Source organism: Myripristis murdjan, chromosome 7 (genome assembly GCF_902150065.1).
Source record: "Myripristis murdjan chromosome 7, fMyrMur1.1, whole genome shotgun sequence".
NCBI classification, from domain to species: domain Eukaryota; kingdom Metazoa; phylum Chordata; class Actinopteri; order Holocentriformes; family Holocentridae; genus Myripristis; species Myripristis murdjan.
This window is the reverse complement of record NC_043986.1, coordinates 1,784,240-1,812,013: the sequence shown is the minus strand read 5'-3', so window position 1 is coordinate 1,812,013 and position 27,774 is coordinate 1,784,240. Positions and strand designations below refer to the sequence as shown.

Here is a 27,774-nt window from a genome sequence, read left to right as displayed (position 1 = left end):
AGAGTTTATAAAGCCCAACTCAACTCACTATCCAAGCCCGTAAATCAGTTTGTAAACCACTTTATTAAAGACGCTGAAATGCCCCTGTGGTCTCATGTACGTCCGGAGAAACAGTCACTAATCACCGTGTTGCACAGTTTCTGTCATTTTGAAAAGACTAAAACCAATGTTGGGCAGTAGCGGCGTTACAAGTAACAATGTTACTAGTTAAACTACATTTGTCAGTAGCGTGGTCGTAATGCCGCTGTTTTCTAAATCAAACAGCTTTTTAGCAGTGAAACTATTTTACTGATCAAACAGAGTGGTAGCATCCACAGAAGACACATTTTCCCAGGTATTTCTAAACCTTAAACGCAGCGAAGCTTTTGCTGTGGTTTCAAATATAACCAGAAGCAGCGGGTGACATCACCGCTGCTCATGGACCTGTAGGTGTGGCTGACAGACTCTCCTCTGTTTGACGTTGTGTACCTGTCTAACTGTCTGCTGCAGCGAGACACGAGCATGCAGGTGGTTTTCCTGTCTCTCTCTCTCTCTCACACACACACGTCATTTTTTGACCAACTGTTACTGTTGGGAGCAGAGTTTCTTCTTTTGCTCCTGTGGTTTGAACCAACTTATTGAGTTTTAAGGTCATTTACACTTTGTCCTCCAAATGGGCCCAAATTTTAGCAGACATGCAAACAGTTGTACACACATACAGACACACACACTTTTGCCTGACTCTCTGTTTGACTGACAGTTTTATTGATCACTAAGATAGCAATGACTTGGAATGAAGTTGGTTTGATGTTAAAAAAAAAAAAAAAAAAAAGTAGTTTTGATGTAGTTGAGCTCCATGTTGTCACTGTATTGTAGCTCAGCCTGCTGCATTTCTCTGGTGGGGAGCTTCAGTGTAGTGAAGTTTCATTTACATTTCACTACATTTTCCAAGTAGCTTGCCCAACACTGGATACACTAATATATACACACTTCCCCCACATTAGCATGTACACACCACCTGCTTTGTGTTATGATGTGAAGTATGTTGTGTGTTTTTGTTGCCAGGGTTTGTAGCAGTAAAAGCAGAGAGAGCACAGCTTCATCAACTATTGAACTGAACATTTTTTGCCTGACTCTCTGTTTGACAGTTTTATTGATCACTAAGATAGCAATGACTTCGAATGAAATTGGTTCAATGTTACCAACAGCAGTTTGGTACTTACCCCCATGGTATTTTCCTCCATGGCTCACTAAAAACTGAGAAAGAAAAATTCCACATGTTGGTTAAGACGTCAGCAGTGTTTCACAGAGACATCATGCAGGGACTTGTCATTCTCTGAGTGATCAGTTAATCAACACTGAGTTTTAAAATGTTGTGTCTTACCAGATGGGAGAAGAAAATCCATTGCTAGAAAATAACATATGTAAAACTTAGATGTTACAGCTTACCGAACAATTTATTCATTACCTAAAATTAAACTGTAATCATAACTTTGAGACTTGATTGAAAAAGATGAATATGTCAAGTTGTTACACTTTAAGCTCAAAATGAGTTGAATGGATCTGGCTTTGTCATGGCTAGGGTTAGGGTAAGTGCATGTTAGATCATGGCTTTGTGCATTATCACTGGAGAAAGTGAATATATATGGCACAACACGAAAATATTTCTTTAGTTAAATCCAACATTATAATAACAATTTATAAATAAAATAAAAGCATCTGCAGTTTTGGTTTCATTCTGTGAGAAATAGGTGTTAAAATATTCAGAAATTCAAAAATACCCTTAAAGCTAAGTTAATAAAAGTCATTGATTCAAATGAATTAAAGTCTGACAAAGAAAAAAAGTTTGTCTTACAGTGAAGTTGGAAAGTCAGACCAGTTTTCAAATCACCACCGACACTGAAAATGAAAATCAAAGACGCAGCTTAAAGAAATGATCTGCTGTGTCCGGATGTCTCTTCATGTTTGAAATGATCCCATTTCCTCAGTGACTGAAGGTATTAATCACTGCATTAATATGAAGACAAAACACTGAATTCTAACAATAGAAACAACAGTACATCTGTCTGTGTTTTACTACAAAACCTGAGGAGAACAAACTGAGAAAAAACCAACCTGTGCTGCTGTTGAGCCGAGAGAGAGTGCAGGATGTGGTGGAAACAATTAAGTTTTGATCGTGTAACTTTGCCTTCTCACACTGCCGATGAAAAGCCACGTGATTTACAAGAAATCCCTCAGTTTCCTGCCTGGCGCAGTTTCAGTTTCACTGCAGAATAGAGACTCAGGGCTCGAGTCTCGCAGACCAGGTGAGGTGGGGGCGCAAAGCAGCTGTGCTTCACCAACTGGGTGTGGCCAAGTGGATTTTGCAAGTTTGGCATGCCGTACGCAGTGGCACAAGTAGTCCGCCATCCTTCCTACCGGCGCATGGGAGGAGAGAAGGCGTGGAGTGGGTTTGACACAGCTGATTCACTTTAAACCAATCAAATGAGCCCCTGTCCTCGACTTTAAAATGCGCTGCGCGAAGGCCTAATGAACGTTTACACAATTGCCGCAGGCGGAGCGGAGCTGGTGTATTGGAAGTTTGGCTGACCAATGCAATAAATACCCACAAAAACCACTATTTAATGCTGCTATCTCAATCAGCACATAAATGTATCTCCATATCGTCTGTCCCGTCACAACTGATGTCAGATAAAAGGAGATTGGCACCGTTTGTGCTGATGGTGAGGTTTTGGTGACGTGTGCGCACTGCCCGCCCGTCAGCCAAACTTCCACTACACCGGCTGCTCTCCGCCTTGCGCTGAAAGTAGACGTGGTTTCAGATGGCGAGCTTTGGGCGCACCTCGGTGAAGCCTTTTGGCACAAAACTGTCACTACGTCAAGCTGAATCTGTCGACACCTCCCCCCTCTGCAACACCACTCCCATCTCAGCGCACCTCCGTCTGCCAAAATACCAAACTGTGCGCCCCTCGGGTTGCGCTGCTCGAAACTAGCCCTGCAGGGGGTTCGCCTCACTGCACCACCCTGTGCTGCGCCGAGAATATAGAGCACTCAGATTAAAACTAAAATCAAATGTAAACAAAAGAGGGGAACGGGACTTTTGGTCAAATAAACACAAAATATAACAATAATAATTATAATCTTTGCGTGTATGGCACCTTTAAAAACAGAGCTCACACATACCCCTTTTCCACCAGGGCTGGTTCGGAGCCGGTGCCTGACTTAGCACCAGTTTTTTGGTTTTCCACCGCCCAAGCTGGGGCCAAACTGGTGCCAAACTGGTGCCAAACTGGTTCCAAACTGGTGCTAGGCAAGCACCAACTCCGAGGAGGGGCTAAACAGGAGCCAGAGAAAGAACCGATGACGCGGCCCACCGCGTCATTGGTGGGCGGCGTTACAAAACAAAACAGGAACTGCGAACGCTATAAACATAAACAATAAGCCCCGAGAAGCCGTGGGTTATACTAATTTTACAACGGCATGGAACGCGGCTCAGCAAATTACATTTAAGGATGAGAAGCACCTGTTTTATAACTAAACAGAGCTGTCATTCGTTCCGATCACGAATCCGACAGGTAGCCGGCAATAATTGTGTTTTTCGCCTCTGTATTGAAATGTTGGCTTGTAAAGACACAAGCAGTATTTGCATCACTAATAAATCCAGATCCTGCTCCACCCGGGGCCAGAAACTGTATCGGGAAAGCAGCATTATATGCTTGACTGAGACGCGGCTCACGAACATCATCCCCGACTCACTGATCAGTTTCACCGGCTTCAGGACAGGACGGGCAGACAGAGACAGAGACGCTGCAGCCGCTGTATAGTATGAGTGTGCAGTTTTATGTGTGTTGAAGTGATGAAGCTGCCGTGACAATCTAATTTCCTGCAAATGATTAATAAAGTCTCATTCATTCATTCATTCATGATGGTTATTGTGATTCTGAGCGAGCGCCTCGCAGACCCAAGTCATCACGTTTTCCGATGACGTCATGACGTGGCTCTGAATTGGCTCCACTTTGCTCTTGACCGGTGGAAAAGCAAACCGGTTCTTCGTTGGCACCAGTTAAGCACCGGCTCTAGCACCAGCTCCGAACTAGCACCAGGTTTTTTCTGGTGGAAAAGGGGCAACAGAGAGACAGACAGAGAAACAGACAGAGCAAAAGCAGAATTATCAGAAAATGGCACCAGGGAACAAACAAGAGCAACACAACATGAAGATAAAACCAAGAGAAAGTGAAAACAGGAAAACATGCAATGTTCTGCAAAATTATATATATATATATATATATATATATACACACACACACACATACACACACACACACACACTACCGGTCAAAAATTTTAGAACACCCCAGTTTTTCCAGATTTTTATTGAAAATTATTAAGTTTAATGTCTCATTGCACTCTGAAATGAAAGCATAGTACAAATAAGCAATTGGAGTTAAAAAAGAAATCATGGAATCAATTTATAGACCAAAATATATTCTAAACTTTAGACTCATCAAAGTAGCCACCTTTGGCAGATACAACAGCTGAACACACTCGTGGCATTCTTTCTACAATAGAAATCAGATATTCTTCAGAAAGCTCTTCCCAAATCTGTTGCAGAAGTTTCCATAAATGTGTGGCACTTGTAGGTTGCTTTGCAGCCCCAGACCATCACACTTCCTCCTCCATGTTTGACAGTTGATGTCACACACTGTGGAACCATCCTTTCGCCTACTCAATGGTGTACAAAGATCCTGCGTGATGAACCAAAGATTTCAAATTTTGATTCACCAGTCCATAATACCTTCTTCCAGTCTTCAGTAGTCCAATGGCGGTGTTTCATGGCCCAGGCAAGCCTCTTTGTCTTATTCTGACGTCTTAGCAATGGCTTTCTTGCTGCAACTCGTCCTGTTCAACCTGCAGCTCAAAGTCTTCTCTTCACAGCTGAAACTGAGACTTGCTTACTACTTGTCCTCTGATTCAGTTGTGGCTTTGGGTCTGCCATACCTCTTCCTGTCAGAGTTTCCCCCAGTTTCTGAATGCTTTTTGATGGTGAAGAAAACTGTACTCACTGAGACCTTGACTTTCTTTGCAATTTCTCTGTAGGAAAGACCTACATTTTTAAGTGTTATGATGGTCTGTCTCTCTTCCATAGTTAATTGCCTTTTTCTCACCATTTTTGTAGCAACACACTAACTTTCTGCAGTACAATACTGTTCAAATGATGCTCGTGAGGGTATGGTCCCACAGTGTGTTCCAACACTGCTTTTATGCAGACAGAAGGGGTTGTAAGCAATCAAGAAAAGTTGGAACACCTGTAGTAATTAGTAGCACCAGCTTTCAAGGCAACCTCCATTGCTGCAGAACAGCTTTAAATTGTTAACACATTTTGTGTACCCTGAAAAAAGGCCTTTTTGTATCATTCTGAAATGTACATTATTTTTCAGTTTGGGGTAACCTTACCTTTTTTTTTTTTTTTAAATCTCTGGCAGTTCACCACTTACCTTTGTACCATTTCAAGCTATTCATTGGACTTGAACGACTTGAATTGCTATAAATAACTAGAAAATTTGGGGTGTTCTAAAACTTTTGACCGGTAGTGTGTGTGTGTATATATATATATATATATATATATATATATATATATATTTATAGACTCCAATAATTTAACAACATGTTAAATTATTATTATTATTTTAAAAATGTAAATTACTTATCAAACACACCTGTGATAACATAGATTGAAAAATAATCCAGAGTGATACCTCTTCTCTGAATAGACAAGCTAAGCCAGTGTACTGCTGTTAGCCAGTGAAAATAGAGCAGAGTGGTGACTCTTCACTTTGTTACACAATCTATGTCAGTGCACTGCTGTAGCTGGAAATCTTCTGTGCCTTTGCCAGACATACGTTCATATTCAACTCAAAAACAGCATTTCATTCAAATTATGTCAAATTCTGCCATATTCTGCGTAGCGGCGCAACTTGGTGGCGTTATCCTGGTAATTTCTGCTCTGACGTGCTAACATCCGTGCTAACTCGCACTGGCTCTGCCTCATCATCGAGCCGTGGCTCGGTCGGCTCGGCCTGGGGATGCACTCCCCTTGGCCTGGGGTTGAACGAGCGGGCTCATTGTCTCCTCCAGTTCTCCTCCGACTTCGGAAAAAGAAAGTGTTCACGTATCGACCGTAAAATGTCGCCATTGCACTTTCATCCGTATCACCAGATGCGGTTAAAAGCTCTATATACTGTCTTTGGTATCACTGTTTCTGGTACATAAAAAAACTATTTAAAATAAATAAACAAACGACGCTTAGCCTATATATATATATATATATATATACATATACATATACATATATATATATAAATATATATATATATATACCGGTAGTGTGTGTGTATATATATATATATATATATCTATATCTACAGTACAGGCCAAAAGTTTGGACACACCTTCTCATTCAATGCGTTTTCTTTATTTTCATGACTATTTACATTGTAGATTCTCACTGAAGGCATCAAAACTATGAATGAACACATGGAATCATGTAGTAAACAAAAAAGTGTGAAATAAGTCAAAACATATTTTATAGTTGAGATTCTTCAAAATAGCCACCCTCTGCTCTGATTACTGCTTTGCACACTCTTGGCATTCTCTCCATGAGCTTCATGAGGTAGTCACCTGAAATGGTTTTCCAACAGTCTTGAAGGAGTTCCCAGAGGTGTTTAGCACTTGTTGGCCCCTTTGCCTTCACTCTGCGGTCCAGCTCACCCCAAACCATCTGGATTGGGTTCAGGTCCGGTGACTGTGGAGGCCAGGTCATCTGCCGCAGCACTCCATCACTCTCCTTCTTGGTCAAATAGCCCTTACACAGCCTGGAGGTGTGTTTGGGGTCACTGTCCTGTTGAAAAGTAAATGATGGTCCAACTAAACGCAAACCGGATGGGATGGCATGTTGCTGCAGGATGCTGTGGTAGCCATGCTGGTTCAGTGTGTGGGGGATCCATGCATGCAGAGACCCTAACCCTAACCCTAAAAAAAAAAAAAAAAAAAAATCCGTTGCTCAACCTATAGATCAAAACTGCCAAATATCTGCGCTAACGGGACCAAGTTTGACAGCTCCTGAATCCCAGTCAGGTCCAGTCATATGGTCGGATATTAAACAAATCTTACAAACCTCCCGACTCAGAAGTCTAACTGCCAACCATCTCGGTATTTCAGACGCATTCTCCCTAAAACAATAACACCAGACCCTAATACCCTATCCTCATTTATTATCCCCAAATCTAAAACATACACTAAAATTAACCTTTTAATTTACACCCAAACCTAACCTCACCCTAACCCTAACCTTTCTAAAATTATACCTAACCCTAACCTCATCCTAACCTTAACATTTTAAACTACACCTAAACCTAACCTTATCCTAACCCTAACCTTAACCTCTTAAACCACACCTAAACCTAACCTTATCCTAAACCTAACCTTAATCTTTTAAACAACACCTAAACCTAACCCTATCCTAACCCTAACCCAAACCTTCCTTATTTACACCTACACCTAACCCAAACCTTATCCTAACCCCTTTTAATTCACAACTAAAGTTAACCTGACCCTAACCTTAACCCTTTTAATTTACACCTCACCCTAACCTTACCTCCTTAATTTATACCTAAACTTAAAACCACCCCCACCCCTTGCACGTGTAGCATGGAGGACACAACGCCTCACGTTTCTACCAGTATTAAAACACAATCAGTTACCGGACCTTTGCGATAGCTGGGAAATTTGAGGGGACAGGAGCCTGTAACAACAGGACCCATCCCCCCACTGACCCCATGAAGCGCTCCTAGCCGTAGATTTGTTATTAGGACTAGGGCCCCAATTTGTTGCAACACGTAACAACTTGAGGGGAAGGGGTGACTCCATAAGGCTGGACCAAGTCTGACAGTTCCTGAATCCCAGTACCGGGCATCAGGTTCTGCCACATGTTTTCACACTAACCCAGAACCTCAGTCAATGCAGGTTGTTCTTCAGGGTTTTGGCAGTCCAGCAACAGACGTGGGTCAGTGCCTTTTCACGCGAAAACTCACAACCAAAGCCGCTCGTACTACCGAAATTGGAGATGGAGTGTGCTTGAGATATCGAGGGTATTTCCCTAACCTAACCCTAACTCTAATTTTGACAAGATGGTGTAATTCGGCTAAGGGCTGGCCCAGGCCCTTAAAGGGTCCTGAGCAAAATCTGATTTGGGGTCCAATTAGTGAGGTTACAAAGTGCATTACAAGAAATCTGTCATTAAAAGCAACATGCATCAATATGTCATTTCATTTGTCAATATAAGAGAAGCCCCGCCTGAATAAAACTGGCGGTGGAATCTCAGTTATCCACCACTAAATCATCAAAACCACCTCTATAACCATTCTGCTCCCCTCCACCCGCCCCTCCCACTATTCTGGAATCATTTAGTCTGGCAATGGAAACCCCAGAGTTCTTTTCACCACCATTAATAAACTCCTCAAACCCATGGGCACCATTTCACACTCCTTCACTATCTTTTTTTCATGACAAAATTGACAGTATTAAGTGCCCCCAGACCTGATCCCGACCCCCCTATACTCAGCACCCACTCCTTCCCCTCATTTACAGACATCACTCCATCTGACATCTCCTCTGCACTTGTAGGCATGTAGGGCCCTATCTTGCGCCAGACTCCCTAAACCCGCTATTTGCGGATTTAGGAAGAGGCGTTCCCCCGTAAAAGTTGCTATCTTGTGCACCTCCCGCTATCCGCAAAACACCTGCGCTACCCGCTATATTATGCATAGGCGTGTTTTGGGCGTTACCCCAGTTAAACCAATCAGTGTGCCAGGTGCCATTGCCTTTAAGGGCAGGATGCGCTATCCTAAATCCTAAATCCTAAACCCGCGATGGAGAGAGGGAGGTCGATTTTCTCAGGGCTTCTACTGAGGCTAAAGCAAGTTGGCTTTATATACAGTACAGGCCAAAAGTTTGGACACACCTTCTCATTCAATGCATTTTCTTTATTTTCATGACTATTTACATTGTAGATTCTCACTGAAGGAATCGAAACTATGAATGAACACGTGTGGAGTTATGTACTTAACAAAAAAAGGTGAAATAACTGAAAACATGTTTTATATTCTAGTTTCTTCAAAATAGCCACCCTTTGCTCTGATTACTGCTTTGCACACTCTTGGCATTCTCTCCATGAGCTTCAAGAGGTAGTCACCTGAAATGGTTTTCCAACAGTCTTGAAGGAGTTCCCAGAGGTGTTTAGCACTTGTTGGCCCCTTTGCCTTCACTCTGCGGTCCAGCTCACCCCAAACCATCTGGATTGGGTTCAGGTCCGGTGACTGTGGAGGCCAGGTCATCTGCCGCAGCACTCCATCACTCTCCTTCTTGGTCAAATAGCCCTTACACAGCCTGGAGGTGTGTTTGGGCTCATTCTCCTGTTGAGAAATAAATGATCGTCCAACTAAACACAAACCGGATGGGATGGCATGTCGCTGCAGGATGCTGTGGTAGCCATGCTGGTTCAGTGTGCCTTCAATTTTGTTAAGTACATAACTCCACATGTGTTCATTCATAGTTTTGATTCCTTCAGTGAGAATCTACAATGTAAATAGTCATGAAAATAAAGAAAACGCATTGAATGAGAAGGTGTGTCCAAACTTTTGGCCTGTACTGTATATACATATTATATATTATATTATAGGCAAGTTAATTCGGGAGGTGGAGCCACATGTGTCCAAGTGGACAAGGTTGTACTGATTGAGTAAAATCCCCGGGACAGGACAATGAGCCCAAACACACCTCCAGGCTGTGTAAGGGCTATTTGACCAAGAAGGAGAGTGATGGAGTGCTGCGGCAGATGACCTGGCCTCCACAGTCACCGGACCTGAACCCAATCCAGATGGTTTGGGGTGAGCTGGACCGCAGAGTGAAGGCAAAGGGGCCAACAAGTGCTAAACACCTCTGGGAACTCCTTCAAGACTGTTGGAAAACCATTTCAGGTGACTACCTCTTGAAGCTCATGGAGAGAATGCCAAGAGTGTGCAAAGCAGTAATCAGAGCAAAGGGTGGCTATTTTGAAGAAACTAGAATATAAAACAAGTTTTCAGTTATTTCACCTTTTTTTGTTAAGTACATAACTCCACATGTGTTCATTCATAGTTTTGATTCCTTCAGTGAGAATCTACAATGTAAATAGTCATGAAAATAAAGAAAACGCATTGAATGAGAAGGTGTGTCCAAACTTTTGGCCTGTACTGTATATACATATTATATATTATATTATAGGCGAGTTAATTCAGGAGGTGGAGCCACATGTGTCCAAGTGGACAAGGTTGTACTGATTGAGTAAAATCCCCGGGCCACACCACAGACACACAAGAGGCAGAGGTGGAACTATGTGTAAACTAATTTATTGACAAGGTGGATTGGGCAAATAAAATATTAAAAATAAAAATATAGCACAGCTGCTGGCTTATGATAAAACAATAAAACGTGCTGGCGTAAGTGTCCAATTAAAACAGTCTTTCCTCTAAACAGTCTATATGAGTAATATACTCATATAGACCGTGTGCGGATAGCGGGTGGTCAGGACCACCCGCTATCCGCTATCCCTAAAGTGTGTGCGCAAGATAGCAACTTTAGGGATAGCGCATGAAACACGCCCATGGACACACCTCCAGGCGCAAATGACGGAGTCGGCATAACGGATAGCGGGTAGCGTGGGCGCAAGATACCGTTTAGGGATAGCGGAAGTTCCTAAATCCGCAATTTGCGGGTAGCAGGTAGTGGCAGCGGATAGCGGGTGGCACAAGATAGGGCCCGAAGTCCTCTACCTGATCCCCTCCCCACCACTCTCCTCAAGGACTGCCTCCCCACTCTTTCTCCTCTCATCACAAAAATTGTCAACTCCTACCTTTCCTCTGGACATGTACCCTCTCCACTAGAGCTTGCTTCCATCACGCCCATCCTTAAAAAACTTGGCCTCGACCCTGAATCCCCCAACAATTACTGGCCCATTTCCAACCTTCCATTTCCGTCAAAAATCCTTGAATGTGTTGTTGCTATTCAACTCACTTAATACCTGGAAACAAACAACCTCTATGAACAATTTCAGTCCGGTTTTCGCTCCAAACACAGTAGAGTTCTCATCGGGCCTGAAAATTAAGACCCGACCCGAACCGGGCCCGACTGGGCCAGCCCGAGGCCCGACCCGACCCGACTAATTAGCCGAACTTTAGGCCCGCCAGCCAGATAAAGCCCGAAAAAAAAAAAAAAAAAAAAATCCAAATTCGCCATTATTTAGCAGCGCCGGTCGGCTGCGGCAGCGGGGCACCATCAGTCGGCATCAGGCGGCACCATCAGTCGGCATCAGGCGAGCCGGCCGTGGCACCGGCCGGCATCAGGCAGCTCAGCTGGTTGTCTGTCTGTCTGTCACTGAAAGTTTAGCCTCCAAATCTAATCCAGTCTCTCACTCTCTCCACCAGTCACATAAAAATGAAACGTCATAATAAATAACAGAACACATAATTCTATTTTTTTATTTAAAAAAAAAAAAAAAATCCCCCATAGAACCCGAAGCCCGACCCGACCCGCCCAATTCACGTAAATTTTAGGCCCGACCCGACCCAAAAATGTCGGGTCAGGTCGCGTTCAGGCAGAATATGAGAACTCTAAAACACAGTACAGAAACTGCCCTGCTCAAAGGCACAAATAACCTCATGCTCACTCAATATCCTCATCCTCCTCGACCTCAGTGCTGCTTTTGACACCATTAACCGTCGCAAATCCACCCTCGGCATCACGGACACTACGCTCTCCTGGTTCAAATCATGTCTTTCTGACAGATATCAATTCATCTACATCAGCAACTGCCATTCACGAATAACCCCTGTCACCCATGGTGTCCCTCAGGGCTTGGTGCTCGGCCCACTCCTCTTCATCTTATACATACTCCCCCTTGCTCCCCTTTGAACAGATACTTCGCCGCCATGGCCTCTGGTTTCACTGCTACGCCGACGACACCCAGCTCTATCTCCCCGCCAAGAACATCACCACTTTCACCCACTCCACCCTCACCACCTGTCTGTCTGATGTCCAAAACTGGATGCAACTCAACAAACTTAACTGCAATAAATCTGAAATCCTCATCATCAGTCCACCCTCCCTCACTTGTTCCACTCAAGACTTCACTCTCAATATCGACAGTTCCATTGTCACCCACTCCACCCAAGTTCAAAACCTTGGCATCATCCTCCACCCCACCCTGTCCTACCAGTTCCATGTCAACCAGGTTACCAAAAGCGTCTTCTTCCATCTCCACAGCATCGCCCGCCTGTATCACAACCTGTCCCACACTGCTGCAGAGACACTCATTCACGCTTTCATCACATCCAGACTCAATTACTGCAATAGCCTCCTATATGGTGTCACAAACAAAGTTCTCAAGAAACTTCAGTGCATTAAAACTCTACTGCCCATCTACTCCCCAGGACCCGATCCCAGGACCACATCACACCAGCTGTCCATGACCTTCACTGGCTCCCACTCAAATACAGAATCGACTTCAAAATATTACTTACCACCTACAAGGCCCTCAATAATCAAGCTCCTAGATATCTCTCCGACCTCCTTCACCACCACGCCCCAATCCTTGTTGCTTTGTTTTGTCTCTTTTATTGGTTTTTCTACTCCTTAATTATAATTTTATCCTTTTAAATTTGTTTTCCATTTTTGCTCTGTAAGTGACTTTGGGTATCCTGAAAAGCGCTATACAAATGTCATGTATTATCATTATTATTATTATTAGTAGTAGTATTAGTATTATGACAATGCAATACATACCAGTTCATTTCAAATCAATAGAAGCATTAGCAGACGTGAAGCTACTTCCTGAAGCCCCTATACACGGCACTGAATGGCGGCACGCAGTCACATGACAGCATGACGTCATCACTGAGAGGCAACAGGCTGCAGTTTGCACCTGGGTTACAATTTAAATTCACAAAAAGAGGCCAGAAATGAAAATTACAGAAACCTTAAATGCCACTGTTTCATCTAGCCAGAGACAGGCAGAATAATAAGAATCACTTTATTGTCATAGACATGGTTAAAAACAAAGAAAGATAAAATAAGATAAGGAAGCAGGGATGCCCTCTTGCACAGGCAGGGAATTGAACCCCCAACCTCCTTCACAGCAGGGAAAGAAACAAACCATGCTGCCATCAGGGCTTGTGTTCCTTAAGTGTGGTTTGGGCTCATTCTCCATTCATGTTGATAAATCACGAAAAAATGCAAAGTCTGATCAATTTGACAGGCCGCGCCCGGTTTCACCAACTATTTAGGTGAGCTTGGGGGCCCCCTGGTGGTCATGGGGGCCCTATGCAGCCCAAGGCATGTGGCTCAAGCCTCGGGCCGGCTCTGATTCAGCTACATACCAAAGACACAGTCACTCAGGGTTGTAGATACACTGCTCTGTGTGTGTGTGTGTGTGTATGTGTGTGTGTGTGTGTGTGTGTGTGTGTGTGTGTGTGTGTGTGTGTGTGTGTGTGTGTTGTTGCAGTCCTTGATATGGAGGCATTATGGGCTGTAAAGATGTCATCCATTCAGGTCGGGACATGTTTCTTCTCAGATATGACAGAAAATGTTTTTCTAGCTTTTGACTGATGTATTCATATTTAATTTTTGTCCACAGAAACACACACACACACACACACACACACACACACACATTCCATTCAGGCCTGCAACATCATCACATCGGGAAGGAGAGCTGCTCGTCCCCAGGGAGTTTTACAACAGGGAAGTGAACAGAACGCCACCTGTATCTCCCACACCAAATATTTGCGGGTATTCTCAAATTTTATTAAGAAGAAATCACACTGAAAACTGTTTATAACCATCTTTATTCTTTATTGGACCTATTACAAGCCAGATTGGGTGGAAAAGGACAAAATTACCTGGAATTTTTTTTTTTTTTTGCCTGCAATATTGAAAGCTGTTACTATTTTTTTCTGCAATCTCGAAAAACAAAATGGAAAATTGCAGGTTGCAGATACATGCTGACACATTTCCAGCTTTAAGCCTGAAAAGCGAAAACATGAAACCAAAGAGAAAAGAAAGAAAAAGATATCAGTGTTCTTCGTAGAAGAGAAGCACTGACATCCCAAATAAAACAAAACCTCAAAAGCACAGCCTGTAAATAATATGTAAAGCAGTTTTATGATTGGTAAATATTTGTGGCTGGTAGCTTTTCTCAGTCTACCTGCTTTTGCAAGATGAGCCAAAATGAAAGTTTTCACATATTTTCACAAAAAGAATCTGATGAAACACATGACGAAGCTGCTGCAGTCACTACAGTCAATAAAAATGCAGACGAGCTAAAAATGATTGTAACTTCAACACGTAGAATCTTGTTATAAAAATATTTTTGAGTTCATTTTGTTAGCAAATCCATTCACTCATGTCAGCAGGATTATGTTGTTTCTACAAAGCCATGAACATCTCTGAAAGCCAAATGAAAGTGACTTAGGTTTCCATGCGGTTTATGAAATTTTCTCCAAAGTCGATAATCCGTCTCAGGACGCTCAGAATCAGAGAATCAACATCATCTTTCATGTCGATTTCTTCATGGTAGTTCTTCACAGGAAAGATGCAGTTCATTGGAATTCCCACCAACTGACTGAACTGCTCCATCTAAGATGAAAGTAACAAAAGGAACAGCTGATGTCAAAAATTGTTTTTGCTCAGATAATAATAATAGCAATAATAATAACCTTTATTTAATAAAATAAATCCCACTGAGATCAAGATTTTCGAGGGACACCTGAGTACATTGCATAAAAAATTAAAGTCTTCGATATTATGGTGATAACCTGAATTTCCCTGTGGGATAAATAAAGTATCTTCTATTCTATTCTCTTTGATAATTACAATAATAAAATAATAAATAACAAAAAAAGATCATGATAGCAATGTTAAAGACAAAAAATATCAAAACAAAATTTAACACAATAATAAGTTATTTAAAAATTAGTCAAACAATCAAAAAAGTTGTCAAAAAAAAAAAAAAAGTCATAGCATATAAGTTTAACAGTTTTGAGTAGTTCTTTCCAGATGCGTGGTGCAAGAAATCTAAAAGCGTTTTTTTCCCAGGTTTGTGTTAATTTTAGGAGCCTGCAGCACCAATCAGCCTCTAACTGTCCAGTCAACCAGCGCTGTCAAATATAAGGGCAATTTTTGGAGTAGCCCTTCATAATTAAATACAAATAAATGCCGGTCTCTTCTAATGTCAGATTTGAGAGTAGAAGAAAGAAAGCTGATCTGATGGAGAAGAAGATAAAGTTAAAGGAAAATGACACGTACAAAAAAGTTTTCATCTGTGAAGACCTCACAAATATGAAATACAAGCTTTTCAGATATGCTAAGGAAAGGGGGGGAGTATATGAAGAGTATACTCCAATACTGGTATCTTTGATGATCTGACACAAGTCATTATTGAACTCTCTGTGGATACTAACTATATTCTTGTTTGTGGAGACATGAATGCACACACTAATGAAAGGGAAGAATGGATTATGGATGAAATCGACGAGGAAGAGTGTAATGAAGAAACTATATGCACTGCAAAAATGCTGGAACTGGCTGATATAAGATTAAGGAGAAAGTCAGTGGACACTTGTAAAGACTATGGTGGATATGGTACTGTCCTTTTAGATATGTGTAAAAATCTTGCTCTTTGTATCATAAATGGTAGATGTGGGGAGGATAAATATGTACGAAAAGCCACCACAACTGATCACACTGTGATTGACATGTTCTCTCCCGATATTTAGCAGAATAAAACAGTTTTATGTGCATGATTTTGACTTCCTGTTGTCAGACAAACATTGTGTGGTCGAACTGGTGTTAGGCGGGAATCACAAAAACCAGAAGGCAGAACCAGAAAGTCAAAATGACATAAAGAGCTGTGTTACACAAGACGGGCCAGAAACAGGTAAATGGCACAAAGAGAAAAAAGAGTAGTATATAGCAAATATTCAGCTAAGTAATCTGGAAAACACATAACTGGGATCCCATGCCTGTGGATGAAATAACTGATGAAATATGTAGAATTATGACTGATAGTGCGAGTTACCTTCCACAGAAAGATGTGGAAAAAGAAAAAGAAAACACCTGTGAATATGAAAAAATAGTTTAATCCTGTTATTGTAAGAGACAGACATATCTTAAAGCTAAGAGGATGTACAATAAATGTAAAAATGTGGAAAATGAAGAAAATTTAAGGGTCAAAAGTAAAGACTACAAAAAAAAATGATTATGGCACAAAGAGCATACAGAAACAAATTTAATAATGAACTTAGAGAAATAGAAAGACCCAAAGCAATATTGGAATATACTGTCCGATAACGATACAGGTAAAGAATGCACTGTCCAGCTGAAATACTTTTATGAGCATTTTAAAACCATGGCAGACAGTGAACCTCACAAGGATCAGTTACCAGAGCCTTCTCTGGTAAGTGATGTAAGTAAGTAAGATGTAAGTGAATGGTCAGTAGTGATGATATTTTTGCTAGTGAGGAATTAAATGCTGATTTTACAGAGGAGGAAGTTGTAAAAGGTATAGCAAGCCTTAAAGCTGGTAAGGCTGCTGGTATAGATAAAGTCTTAAATGAATACAATAACAGTACAGCTAGCATTTTTTGCCTGTTTATGTTAAATTGTTTAATATGATTTTGAATTCAGGAGTAATTCCTGGAAACTGGGTTATCGGTCTCATTGTCCCAATCTATAAGAAGAATGGGAATATCGAAGACTGTAACAACTATCGGGGTATTACACTTCTAAGTTGCCTTGGCAAGCTTTTTACTAATATACTTAATGTAAGGTTGTGCAAGTTTTGTGAGAGTAATAATATCCTGAAGGAAAATCAGGCAGGTTTTCGAAATGGGTACTTCACAACTGACCATATTTTTGTCCTTAAACAAGCTGTAGACCTATTTTGTTTTTAAAAAAAGGTAACCTGTTTTGTTCATTTATTGACTACAGCAAAGCATTTGATATGGTCTGGAGATGATAGGTAGTTACATTAAACTCATGGTGCTTATGTACGCAGATGATACTATCACTATGGCTTCAACAAAGGAAGGACTTCAAAAAGGGATTGATCAAATGTGTCTTTTTTTTTGCAAGAAATGGAAATTAACTATAAATAGTAAGAAAACTAAAGTTACAATATTTGGCCACTGTAAAGTTGATGTTGAAAAGTATCAGTTCCTCTGTAATGGTGAGGAGCTAGAAATTGTACATACCGTATTTCCCCAATTAATCGCCCGGGCGTTTAATATGCAAAATCAACTTGGACCCCGGGCGTTTAAAAGAACCAGGCGGCTATTCGCTGCAGGCCTTTATTTATTTTTGCACAGACCTGCACCAGGCCATTATTGTGATGACAGTTACTGTCCAACATATTTACAATCGGTCGATTTAAGATTACGGTACACCCTTTTTTCTAACGTGAGCTAGCTCTCTTATTTTGACAGAAAATGGTGTTATTGTGCGGCTAACTGTTTACTTCTGCAAAATAAGGTGAATAGCCTTATTTTGGGTTACCTCAATATAATGCAAATAATCACCCCAGCGGTTATTCGGGTGGGCGTTTAATACGCAAAATGGGTGCAGACCCCAGGCGTTTAAAAGAACCAGGCGGCTATTTGCGGCCGGGCGATTAACTGGGGAAATATGGTAATATGGCCACCTGAGACACTTTTAAAGGCTTATAGTGCAGCAACAAAAAATGGCACAGACATGGGGTCAACATTTTTGGAAAGCTCTTGACCTCTACTATCATGTCCGATGGCAAACCAATTGGGGGCGCCACTGACTAGAGTCAAAACATGGAAAAAACATGATTTCACTGTCTTAAGAAAAAAAAAATAAAATCTGACCAAACAGGCGTTCTTCCCACACCCAAAAATTTTAATTAAGATTGCAAAATTAGTGATCACAACATCACATAATAGACATAACATATTAGAACTACAAAACCTATGGCACAGGACACCTCTGTGTGTTGCAAGATTGTAGTTCTGGTACCCCTCTTCCGGGTTAGCATAAAAGTTGTGAAATTAGGTTTAGAAAACATACATACGGTAGTTTTTCAGCAGCAAAAGTATAACCTTAACATGTAGCCTATGTTTATATCACGAGTAAAGATGTGTTATGAAAAAACAAAAGACAAAAAAATGAATCTTTAGTGCTATTTTTGATGTGTTTCCACAGTTTTTCCACCCACTCTGTTTCACTCATTGAAAGGATGGTGTTCAATGGCGTAACATATCAGCATATTATAATCTTTTAAGAAGATTTGACAACTTTCATGCACTATATTGATGAAAGTTGTCAAATCAGACACGTCGCTGATAAACATTAGGATTATGGGTAATGTAGTACTTCTCCGTGATATGACATCGCAAATAAAACTTTGTTACATCGTTACACAACCTCATAGCTCGTGGTAAGTCTGCCTTGGATGGTTACAACGTTATGCCTAATAATCAGAACTATTTTTCAGAATATCGATTAAATTTGCACTTCCAGGATCTATGAACCACCACCCACAGCGTGAGGTCTTTGAAGCCGAGAATCTGTGTGTCCAGCACAGATCCTCATTGACTTTCAGTGAACACTGTTTGTGTGGTGACCACACGGAATTAAAACCATAGAAATCTATGATTAAAACAGGTTACATGCGAGGAGCACGCAATGCGTTTTTAAGAGGTCGTGCTCATTTCACGGATTTCTGTGAGATCAGGTTGGGCAGACTCTATTACCACGCTACATGACGTAGAAAACGGCCCGTTACCATGACAACAAAGAGTTATTTGACGCCCCAAATGTTTCCCGTGGCGTCTATTTCAGACGCTGTGGGAGTTCTATGTAAGTCTGTCGGGTTACCCAACTCGTCGAAAACTGACGAGAAACGGGTGCCTAATGAGTCGGCATGTGACGCTAAGGGACCCTGACCATTCGTCAGGCTGTTGACGCATGGGGAGTGAGAACGTGCTGTTTTGATAGGCTGATGACGCCAGTAATGCTGTATGCTTGCGAGGTATGGGGATTTGAGAAGGTAGACATCTTAGAGAAATTACATTTGAAATTTCTCAAGTATATTTTTAAAGTTAAAATGTCCACTTGAAATAACATGATTTATGGCGAATTTGGAAGATTCCCTTTATGTGTTGACATCAAAAAAAGAATCATTGGCTGTTGGGGGAATTTAGTGATGGGGAAGGAAACAAAGATCAGCAGGGTGATGTATAACTGTCTATTTAATTTATATATTACTGAATTATATGTATCATTGTGGATTGTTTGGTCAGACCAGAGATGTGATAACATTAAATGGTTGAAGATGGCAGTTGAGCAGAGGTTAAAGTATCAGTTTGTGCAGAAATGGCATTATGAACTACAGAATATGTCCTCATGTGATTTATATTGTGAATTTAAAGAGGTTTTTTTGAAAAATATTTACTCTGTGAAAATAAGAAGTATAGTCAGGGCATCTGTAATCTCCGAACTTCTAATAGACTTCCTAAAATAACAGGTAGATACAAGGGTCTGAAAAGGAATGAAAGGTTTTGTAATCTGTGTAACGACGGCCACCTGGGAGATGAATATCATGTTTTGTTTGAATGTAAAAATTTAACCTTGTCCGAGAACAGAAATAAGTACTTGCCTAAATATTTTTTAAACCGCCCATCTATGTTTAAATGTATAGCTTTATTGAGGACTGATAATTTACGAACAATATGTAAATTGGGTGCTTTCTTGAATAATGTTTTGCCACTCTTTAAATGATTGAGGGCAGGCTTGTTTTTTCTGTTTATTTTGACCTGTGATGATTCATTCTGACTGTTCATCATTTATTTTGTATTTTGTCTTGTTGTGGTGAAGAGTTAATAAATATGACTATGACTATGACTATGAATAGATGGCCAACACACTTTTAAGAGCTGAAAGGTTGATTTAGGATTTAGCATTTTGGCGTGTAAGAGTGGATGTTGCTGCATGTCTGCAAATCACATCACTAATCTAGCACTGAGAGAAAAATCGCTTCCACAATTTCTGTCTACAAGACAGAGATGAAACACGACTTGTTTCTGTATAAAAAAAAAAAAAAAAAAAAAAAAAAAAAAAAAAACCTTCAGAAAAGCTTTATTCTCTTTTTTTTTTCTCTTCAGTATCTGGTTTAAAGGTGAATTCATCATCGATCATCAAAATACCTTAATAATTATAAAATGGGCCTTTTTGAATGACTGTACCATTCAAGAGTGGATTGTACTGTTGAAGTACTGTTGTCAGTATCTTTTGCTCTGGAGAACAGCAGACATCATTAAAGAGATTAATGTGACAACAGGTGCAATGGAGAAGCAACAGCAGGACAACCCCAAAGAGGAAATGGTTTTACATGTGGTGGCCACAGACTTTTGCTTTTCCTTCCTGACTGATTCTTCTAAAGTTTTGTGTTCTGTGTTGTGTTGTGTCCTCGTCACTACTTGTAGCATCAGGCGGCACCTGCAGCCCAGTCAGGTGACCTGCAGCCCAGTCAGGTTGCACAGGTAGTCCAGCTCCTCCAGGATGGCACAGCCCCAGTTGCGGTTGCAAGAAGGTTTGCACAGTCTCAAGAGCATGAAGGAGATACCAAGAGACCGGCTGCTACATGAGGAGAGCTGGATGGGGCCGTAGGAGGCCATCAGCCCAGCAACAGGACCGGTATCTGCTCCTCTGTGCTAGGAGGAACAGGAGGAGCACTGCCAGAGCCCTGCAAAGTGACCAGGGCTACTGGTGAGCATGTTTCTGACCAAACTGTCAGAAACAGCCTCCATGAGGGTGGCATGAGGGCCCAATGTCCTCTAGTGGGACCTGTGCTCACAGCCCAGCTCCGTGCAGCTCGACTGGAACCACCAGAGAACACCAGAAATGGCAGGTCCACCTCTGGAGCCCCATTCTCTTTACAGATGAGAGCAGGTTCACACTGAGCACATGTGACAGGTGTGAGAGAGTCTGGAGACGCCCTGGTGAACGTTATGCTGCTTGTAACATCATCCAGCATGACCAGTGTGGCAGCGGGTCAGTGATGGTCTGAGGAGGTATATTCTTCACTTTGCTGAGTCACATTATGTGCTGCTGTGATGAAATTCATGCAAGTTTTATCAGCCTGTGATTTCCTTTTTTCACTTTGATTTTTGGAGTGATTTTGAATCCAGCCCTCGATTGGTTGATAATTTTGGTTTCCATTGACTGTTGTTACATCATTTTGTTCTCAACAAATGATTCAGTGTACATAGTAAAGATTTAAGACTTGAATTTGTTCATCAAGATTTGATGTGTGATGTGAAGTGTTCCCTTAATTTTTTTGAGCAGTGTATAATATTTTAAAATCTCTATACCATCTATCATAAAATTACAAGTAGAAACTCACTTTGTCCTTCATGTACTTGCTCTTATAGACGTTCTTCAGATCTTCCTGGATCTCTGGGCAGGCTAAATCAATTTTGGTGAGGACAGCCAGCTGGGGAATTCCTGCAGATACACAACAGGAAACCGTTCAGTACTTTAAGAATACAGTCTTCAAGGTAACATTGACTAATCTCAATGAGTACGTATACATGCACACCATATTCTTGTATTATTTGGAATATTCGCAATATTCTGGTTGCGCACGAGTCATGTAAACACACCAAACCAGATTAAGGTCATATTCCGGTTGGAGAGAATTCCGGATCAGACCCCTGGCATGTGCCTGTTCCAACCGGAATATTGAGGCATGTAAACACCTTAATCGGAAAATGCCCCGAACCGGAATATTCAGTCACAACTGCTCAGGGCTGCCCCTGGCCAAATTCGGGCCCTAAGCGGCATTTTATTTGGAGCAAAAGCTTAAGCTAATATTCGACCACCAACTGGTCAATTTACCACTCCTTCTTCACAGAGGTGAATGCATGCAGACAAATGACAGAGACATAGGGCCAATCTCATTTCTTATTTTCACCCCTACCCCTCTTTTTCGAGTGCCACTTGCCCCTTGCCACAAAGGTACAAGGGGTAGGGGTTGAAATACTCCCCTATGAAATGGGACAACCCTTCATCCCCGGAAACGTCATCATTAGTCATCAGTGACGTTGTAAACAGATGCGACAATTTTTTTTTTTGCCGGTGAATCTCAATCTCAAAATGACGTCTTCAACTGTGGTAATCTCTCTTGCGTGGGCTATTGGCATCTTTTTGCGGTTGTCAATAGCAAATCGGAAGAATGTAAGGAGATGTCTCCGCTGTGCATCGTGCCGACGATAAGAATGCCCCTCAGCCGTTGTAAAATCACTGTAACCCACGGCTTCTCGGGGCTAATTGTTTAATTCGACGCTTGGGAGCGCCGGTGAATCAGCTTGAGGTATGAATGATAGACCGTCAACAAGTTTTGTTGTAGTTAGCCCAACGTTAGCCACACAACATGCTAGCCAGCTGGTGTCGTGGTGTAATGTCAAACAAACAATCGCTGACTTTATTGATTTTTGTGTTAATTGTGTGAGAAGTGTGGGAGATTTCTCGTAGCACTCGCTTTGGAGTGTGCCTCTGAAAAAACTCCACCCTCCCCCTCCGCCTCAACAAGAATTGGGACATCCCTACCCCTAGGCGTGAACGCGCAAAACGGAGGGGAAGGGGCAAGTGGTAGGGTTAAGGGGTGAATTGGGATTGGCCCTTACAGTCGTCTCTCTTCTATCTCATTTTGAGGAGCAGCTAAGGTGTTTATGTAGGGCCACAAAGTTTTACATTTATTTCACCAACACACCCACCTTCAAGTGAAGCACGAGCTTCCTCTTGTTTTGATTTTTTTCTTCCTCTTAGTAGCTCCAGATTCAAAATGCCTCCTTGGCATTGGCAAGTGTCCTCTCCTCACCTGCAGCAGTGTCGGTGCATCTGACCACTGATTGGTCAGATGCAGTTTGCTGTCAATCATTGCAGTGATGAGTGCAGTGGGGTGTCACATTACAGGTCTCTTTTTTCTCTCCTCCTGGCTTGGGCTGACTTGGTTCTCTAGTCTCATGGGCATCCCGCGCGTGCATCGGCCAAATCGCGTGCGCGCCGCGGGTGACGCGCGTGTACCATGGGCGACGTGCGCACCATGCCCGCGGGCAAAATGAGGCCCTACGCAGCTGTGTGTTCTGCGTGTAGGGAGGGGCGGCCCTGCGACTGCGCATGCTCGACTCGCAAGGAATCCTGGGACATCTTTGTTGCTATGGTTACTGCAAGCGGAGAGAACGACATGGCGAACAGCAGCAAGAGCCAGGAGACTGCAGTCCGCCTTCAGCTAATGAAAGACTTAAATATTACGGAGTATATCGATGGGAGAAAACATAGAACTAGCGACAGAAGAAGAAGAAGAATTCTGTATTTCCGGCAGACCAGACGCCGATACGCGTGCTGCTGTCCTCCACGGCTGAGTGTCGCATTACGTAAGAGAGTGGAATACTCCGAAACACGGGGGCATGCCAAGTGACATGTAAACGGAATATTCCAGTTGCCGCGGCGCAGTTACCTTAGCCGGAATATTGACCCGAACCGGAATATGGTGTGCATGTAAACGTACTCAATGTGGCACCACAGCTTTACACACAAACTAATGAACATCCTGATGTATGCTCTTACCCAGCTCACTGGCTGTCCTTCTGATGTTCTTTATCTTCCTCACAATGTCATCAGGTACTATAGGTATTTGGGTAGCAGGTACAACACACACCAGAACATGGACTTTGTCATGTAGAGTTGGTTCTTTGTTGTAATACAGACTGTTACCTGACAGTTTAGATGCAGGATTGAACTAGAAAGCAATGCAAAAACCATTTACGTAATGATGTAAACAGAATTTTCATTAAATATTTTTGTCAGCAAAGAGGCTTTCATCCCAAAGCTCTGATGAGTTAATTTTACCATGTAACCGTCTGTCACATGTCCCTCCAAGGCCAGTTTGATGTCTTTTGGATGGACTCCTCCGTGCTGCATCTCAAGACCCATAGTGTCATTGAAGACAAAAGGGTAAAAGTCTCTGGGCTTTCCTTTTTGGATTTTGTAGGTTTTATACTATAAAGCACAGAGATGACAGAGCTGCTGTTATGATAATGCTATCGTCTGGTGAGCTTGGGCTTATTTTTAATTTTCAAAATGTCCCCTGCTGTAATACTGCGACTACAGTAGGTCCTTGATTATCTAACCCCCAGTGTCACAGAATGACTGGTCAACCACAGTGACCATTTCCACTGTTTTTTTTCTCCTTCCCACTCCAAGCTGTGCCCTACTCTGCTGTAGCTTTCAGCACAGCATCCTGCTGATCTGATTGTCTTGTTACAGTTTTGTCCTCCAGCAAATCGTTCAGGTATTCAGTGGTTACTTTTGTTGTTGTTGTGTGTGTGTGTGTGTGTGTGTGTGTGTGTGTGTGTTTGTGACAAAAAGTCACAAAAAGTCACAAAAAGCTAATAAACAACTGTAATCTTACTATTAGACCTAAATGTTTCTCCTGTGTTTTAAAGTTTATTTGTAGCACAAAGGTTTTTGCAAACACGTTGATAGTCTATTTCATGAAATTGATGTTTTTCCTCCAAATGGTCTGGTGCATTTTTGTGCATATTTCAATTATCTGAGGTTTTAGGTATTGAAAACACCTTAAGTCCTGAGGGGTTTGGAAAATCAAGGTTCTGTTGCAGTTGCGGTGATGCACTGTAGCTATACTTGGTTTGCAGTTTAGAGATGTGGCTGTTGCTTAGTTTATCTGGACAATAAAAGGCATTCATACTTCCTTAGTGAAACTTTCACTGGCATTTGCCTCGGCCAAAGCTGTGGTTGTGACTATGCCTTGTAGAACACTTTCGACAGAGTCGATGAAACTGGATTTTCCAGCTCCAACTGAACCATAAATCAGGATTCTCAGATGCTTGACGTCGTCTTTGTAGGGTTTGTAATTCCTCACGTACTGCAGCTCTCTGTCTTTGTCTCTGTTTAACAAAGAAAAGACTTCAGATCATATCATCTTAGATTTGATTAGACTTTGAAGGAAATAGACTTTGAAGAATATTTTTTTTGGCAAAATGGAAGTTATCATTATATTGACATGTATGATTCCAGTGAATGATTTCCAGTGTTAAGCATGCTGTCTTCACTTAGAGGCTATTTTCACAGAGGAGGACAGAGGACTGCAGTCTTCTGCTGGGTGGGTTGATATGCTCTTGTCTGATCCAAACTGGTCAGACAGTCGCTGATGTTACTTTAATAAGCAGAAGGGTCATTTTCAGGGGCCAGAAGGGACCTGATGGAGTAAGAGCGAGTATCACTGCAGGCCAGGGGTAGATATTGACCATCATGTCAGTATAAAATAATTAGGTTAAAAATGAGTCATTATGCTACAATGTGTTTTTTTATGTTTATTTACAGTTTATTTAAGCCACCTGAGTCATGGTGTTGAATAGTGTTTTTGCAGACCACTGTGATGTCACAGTAAAGGTGACATTTGCTCTTTTGTATATAAAATGTCATGACTTCATCATTTTATCCTATTTGACAGAGTGAGAGGCCACTCACACTGGCAAGTTTGATCCGCGCCCAAGCACGATTGCCCTTAAAATCCGGATTCTTTGACCAGTGTGATCGCTCCGTATCGTGCTTGAATACAGTAACTTCCTCCGCTCTGGCACGGTTGGAAGGGGTGTGCTTCTGCACGGTACGGGCGCATACACGAGCACATGCACGGTCACGCACGCAGTGCGCGGACGTAAATCATGCAACTTTCCTCCTGCCTCTGCAACACTGTTTAATGTGCGCAGCACGATTACCGGCGAATGGCCGCGTTGCGCAATCAATAATCAACCATGTTGTCTGTGTCATTGTCTGTTGTGCTGCTGCAACCGCGTATAAACAAAAGTCGGTTTATAATGAAAGTACAGCAGTCTGTGTGCGGAGATCCGGCAGACCTGGTGCTAGCCGGCACCGCGTCGGCACCGGCCGGCACTGGCCATGGCACCGCGCGGTGTGCGGCCACCCGGTCACCCGGTCTGCCGGATCTGACAGGTGCCGCTCCGGCTGTCAGTTGGACACTTTCTCAAGAAGGAGGAAGTTGCCTCCGAAACTGTCAAGGTAAATAAACATCCCATGTCTGATTAAAAGGACCAAAAACGTTTTTTAGTTAAAAGGAAGACATGATGTATTTGAACTACATTGATTTATAATGACGTTGGGCCATGCCTGTTGTTGTCGTATTTCAACGTGATGACGTGCACACCGGGGGCAATCGTGCTTGGGCGCGTTTGGGAAAAAGGTAATGTGAGTGCAGGCCAGCCGGGGACTGGGGAGGGGGGGATTTTGGCTTTAGCACGATACGGGCTCAAACTTGCCAATGTGAGTGGGCCCTTAATCTTAATCAGTTCATGAAGATATTCCCACAAGGCATTCCTGAGATATTGTGTTCATGAGAATGGGACGTACATACGGACAGACGAACAGACGAACAAACAAACCGAAAACATAACATTTTAGGCCATGATCGCTGATATTGAGATATTGACACCTGAAAATGGAGGGAAAATAAGAACGCGCGAAAATCGCACCAAAATCGGCAAATAACCCCCTCACTAAATTGGCCTTATTTCAAAAAGTATCCATCCAAGCAAACTAAAATTTTACAGTGTGCCTACTGGATAAATAAGGGACAACCGGTGAAAATTTCAGAATTTTTTAAGACCCAGGTGCGTGGGATGTCCTGAAAATTTGTTGGAATGGCATGGAATGATCCTTTATTAAAGACGCCGACACGTACATGGTATCATGTACGTCCAGAAACAGTCACTAAACATCATGTTGCACAGTTTCTATCATTTTGAAAATACTAAAACACAGAGAGCGCCACACAGACATTAGTTTGGTACTTACTCCCATGGTATTTCTCTCCATGGCTCCCTAAATGCTGAGAAATAAATTCCACATGTTGGTTAAGACGTCAGCAGTGTTTCACAGAGACATCATGCAGGCACTTGTCATTCTCTGAGTGATCAGTTAATCAACACTGAGTTTTAAAATGGTGTCTTACGAGGAGATGGTGGGGGAGTTGAAGGTTTCGAGGAACCACCTCTCATTGCTAGAAAATAACACATGTAAAACTTCGATATTACAGCTTAAGGAACAACTTATTCATTGCCTAAACAAAACTGTAATCATAACTCTGAGACTTAATAACTTGTTTGAAAAAGTTGAATATTTCAAGTTGTATTACACTTTAAGCTCAAAATGAGTTACAGTATATGGTACAACATAAAAATATTTCTTTAGAGATTAGTTAAATCTAACATTATAATAACAATTTATAACTAAAATAAAAGCATCTGCAGTTTTGGTTTAATTCTGTGAGAAATAGGTGTGAAAATATTCAGAAATTCAAATAAACTCTTAAAGCTAAGTTAATAAAAGTCACTGATTCAAATGAAATGAAGCCTGACAAAAAAAAAAAAAAAAGTTTCTCTTACCTTTAAATATGGAAGCCATACCAGTTTTCAAATCACCACAGACACTGAAAATGAAAATCAAAGAAGCAGCTTAAAGAAATGATCTGCTGTGTCCAGGTTTCTCTTCCCGTTTGAAATGATCCCATTTCCTCAGTGACTGAAGGTATTAATCACTGCATTAATATGAAGACAAAACACTGAATTCTAACAATAGAAACAA

General features: G+C 41.8%; 1 protein-coding gene across 1 annotated transcript in view; it reads right to left on the bottom strand.

The window, feature by feature from the left end:
• The window catches only part of LOC115361791 (interferon-induced protein 44-like), a 61,700-nt gene extending 34,509 nt beyond the window's left edge, over positions 1–27,191 (bottom strand). The window contains exons 1-2 of the mRNA XM_030055422.1: positions 27,143–27,191; positions 1,203–1,236 (exon numbers count right to left, since the gene is read on the bottom strand). Of these exons, the coding sequence (XP_029911282.1) occupies positions 1,203–1,236; positions 27,143–27,188 (80 nt within the window). The 5' untranslated portion in view covers positions 27,189–27,191. The remainder of the gene's footprint in view (positions 1–1,202; positions 1,237–27,142) is intronic.
• Positions 27,192–27,774: the final 583 nt, after the last annotated feature.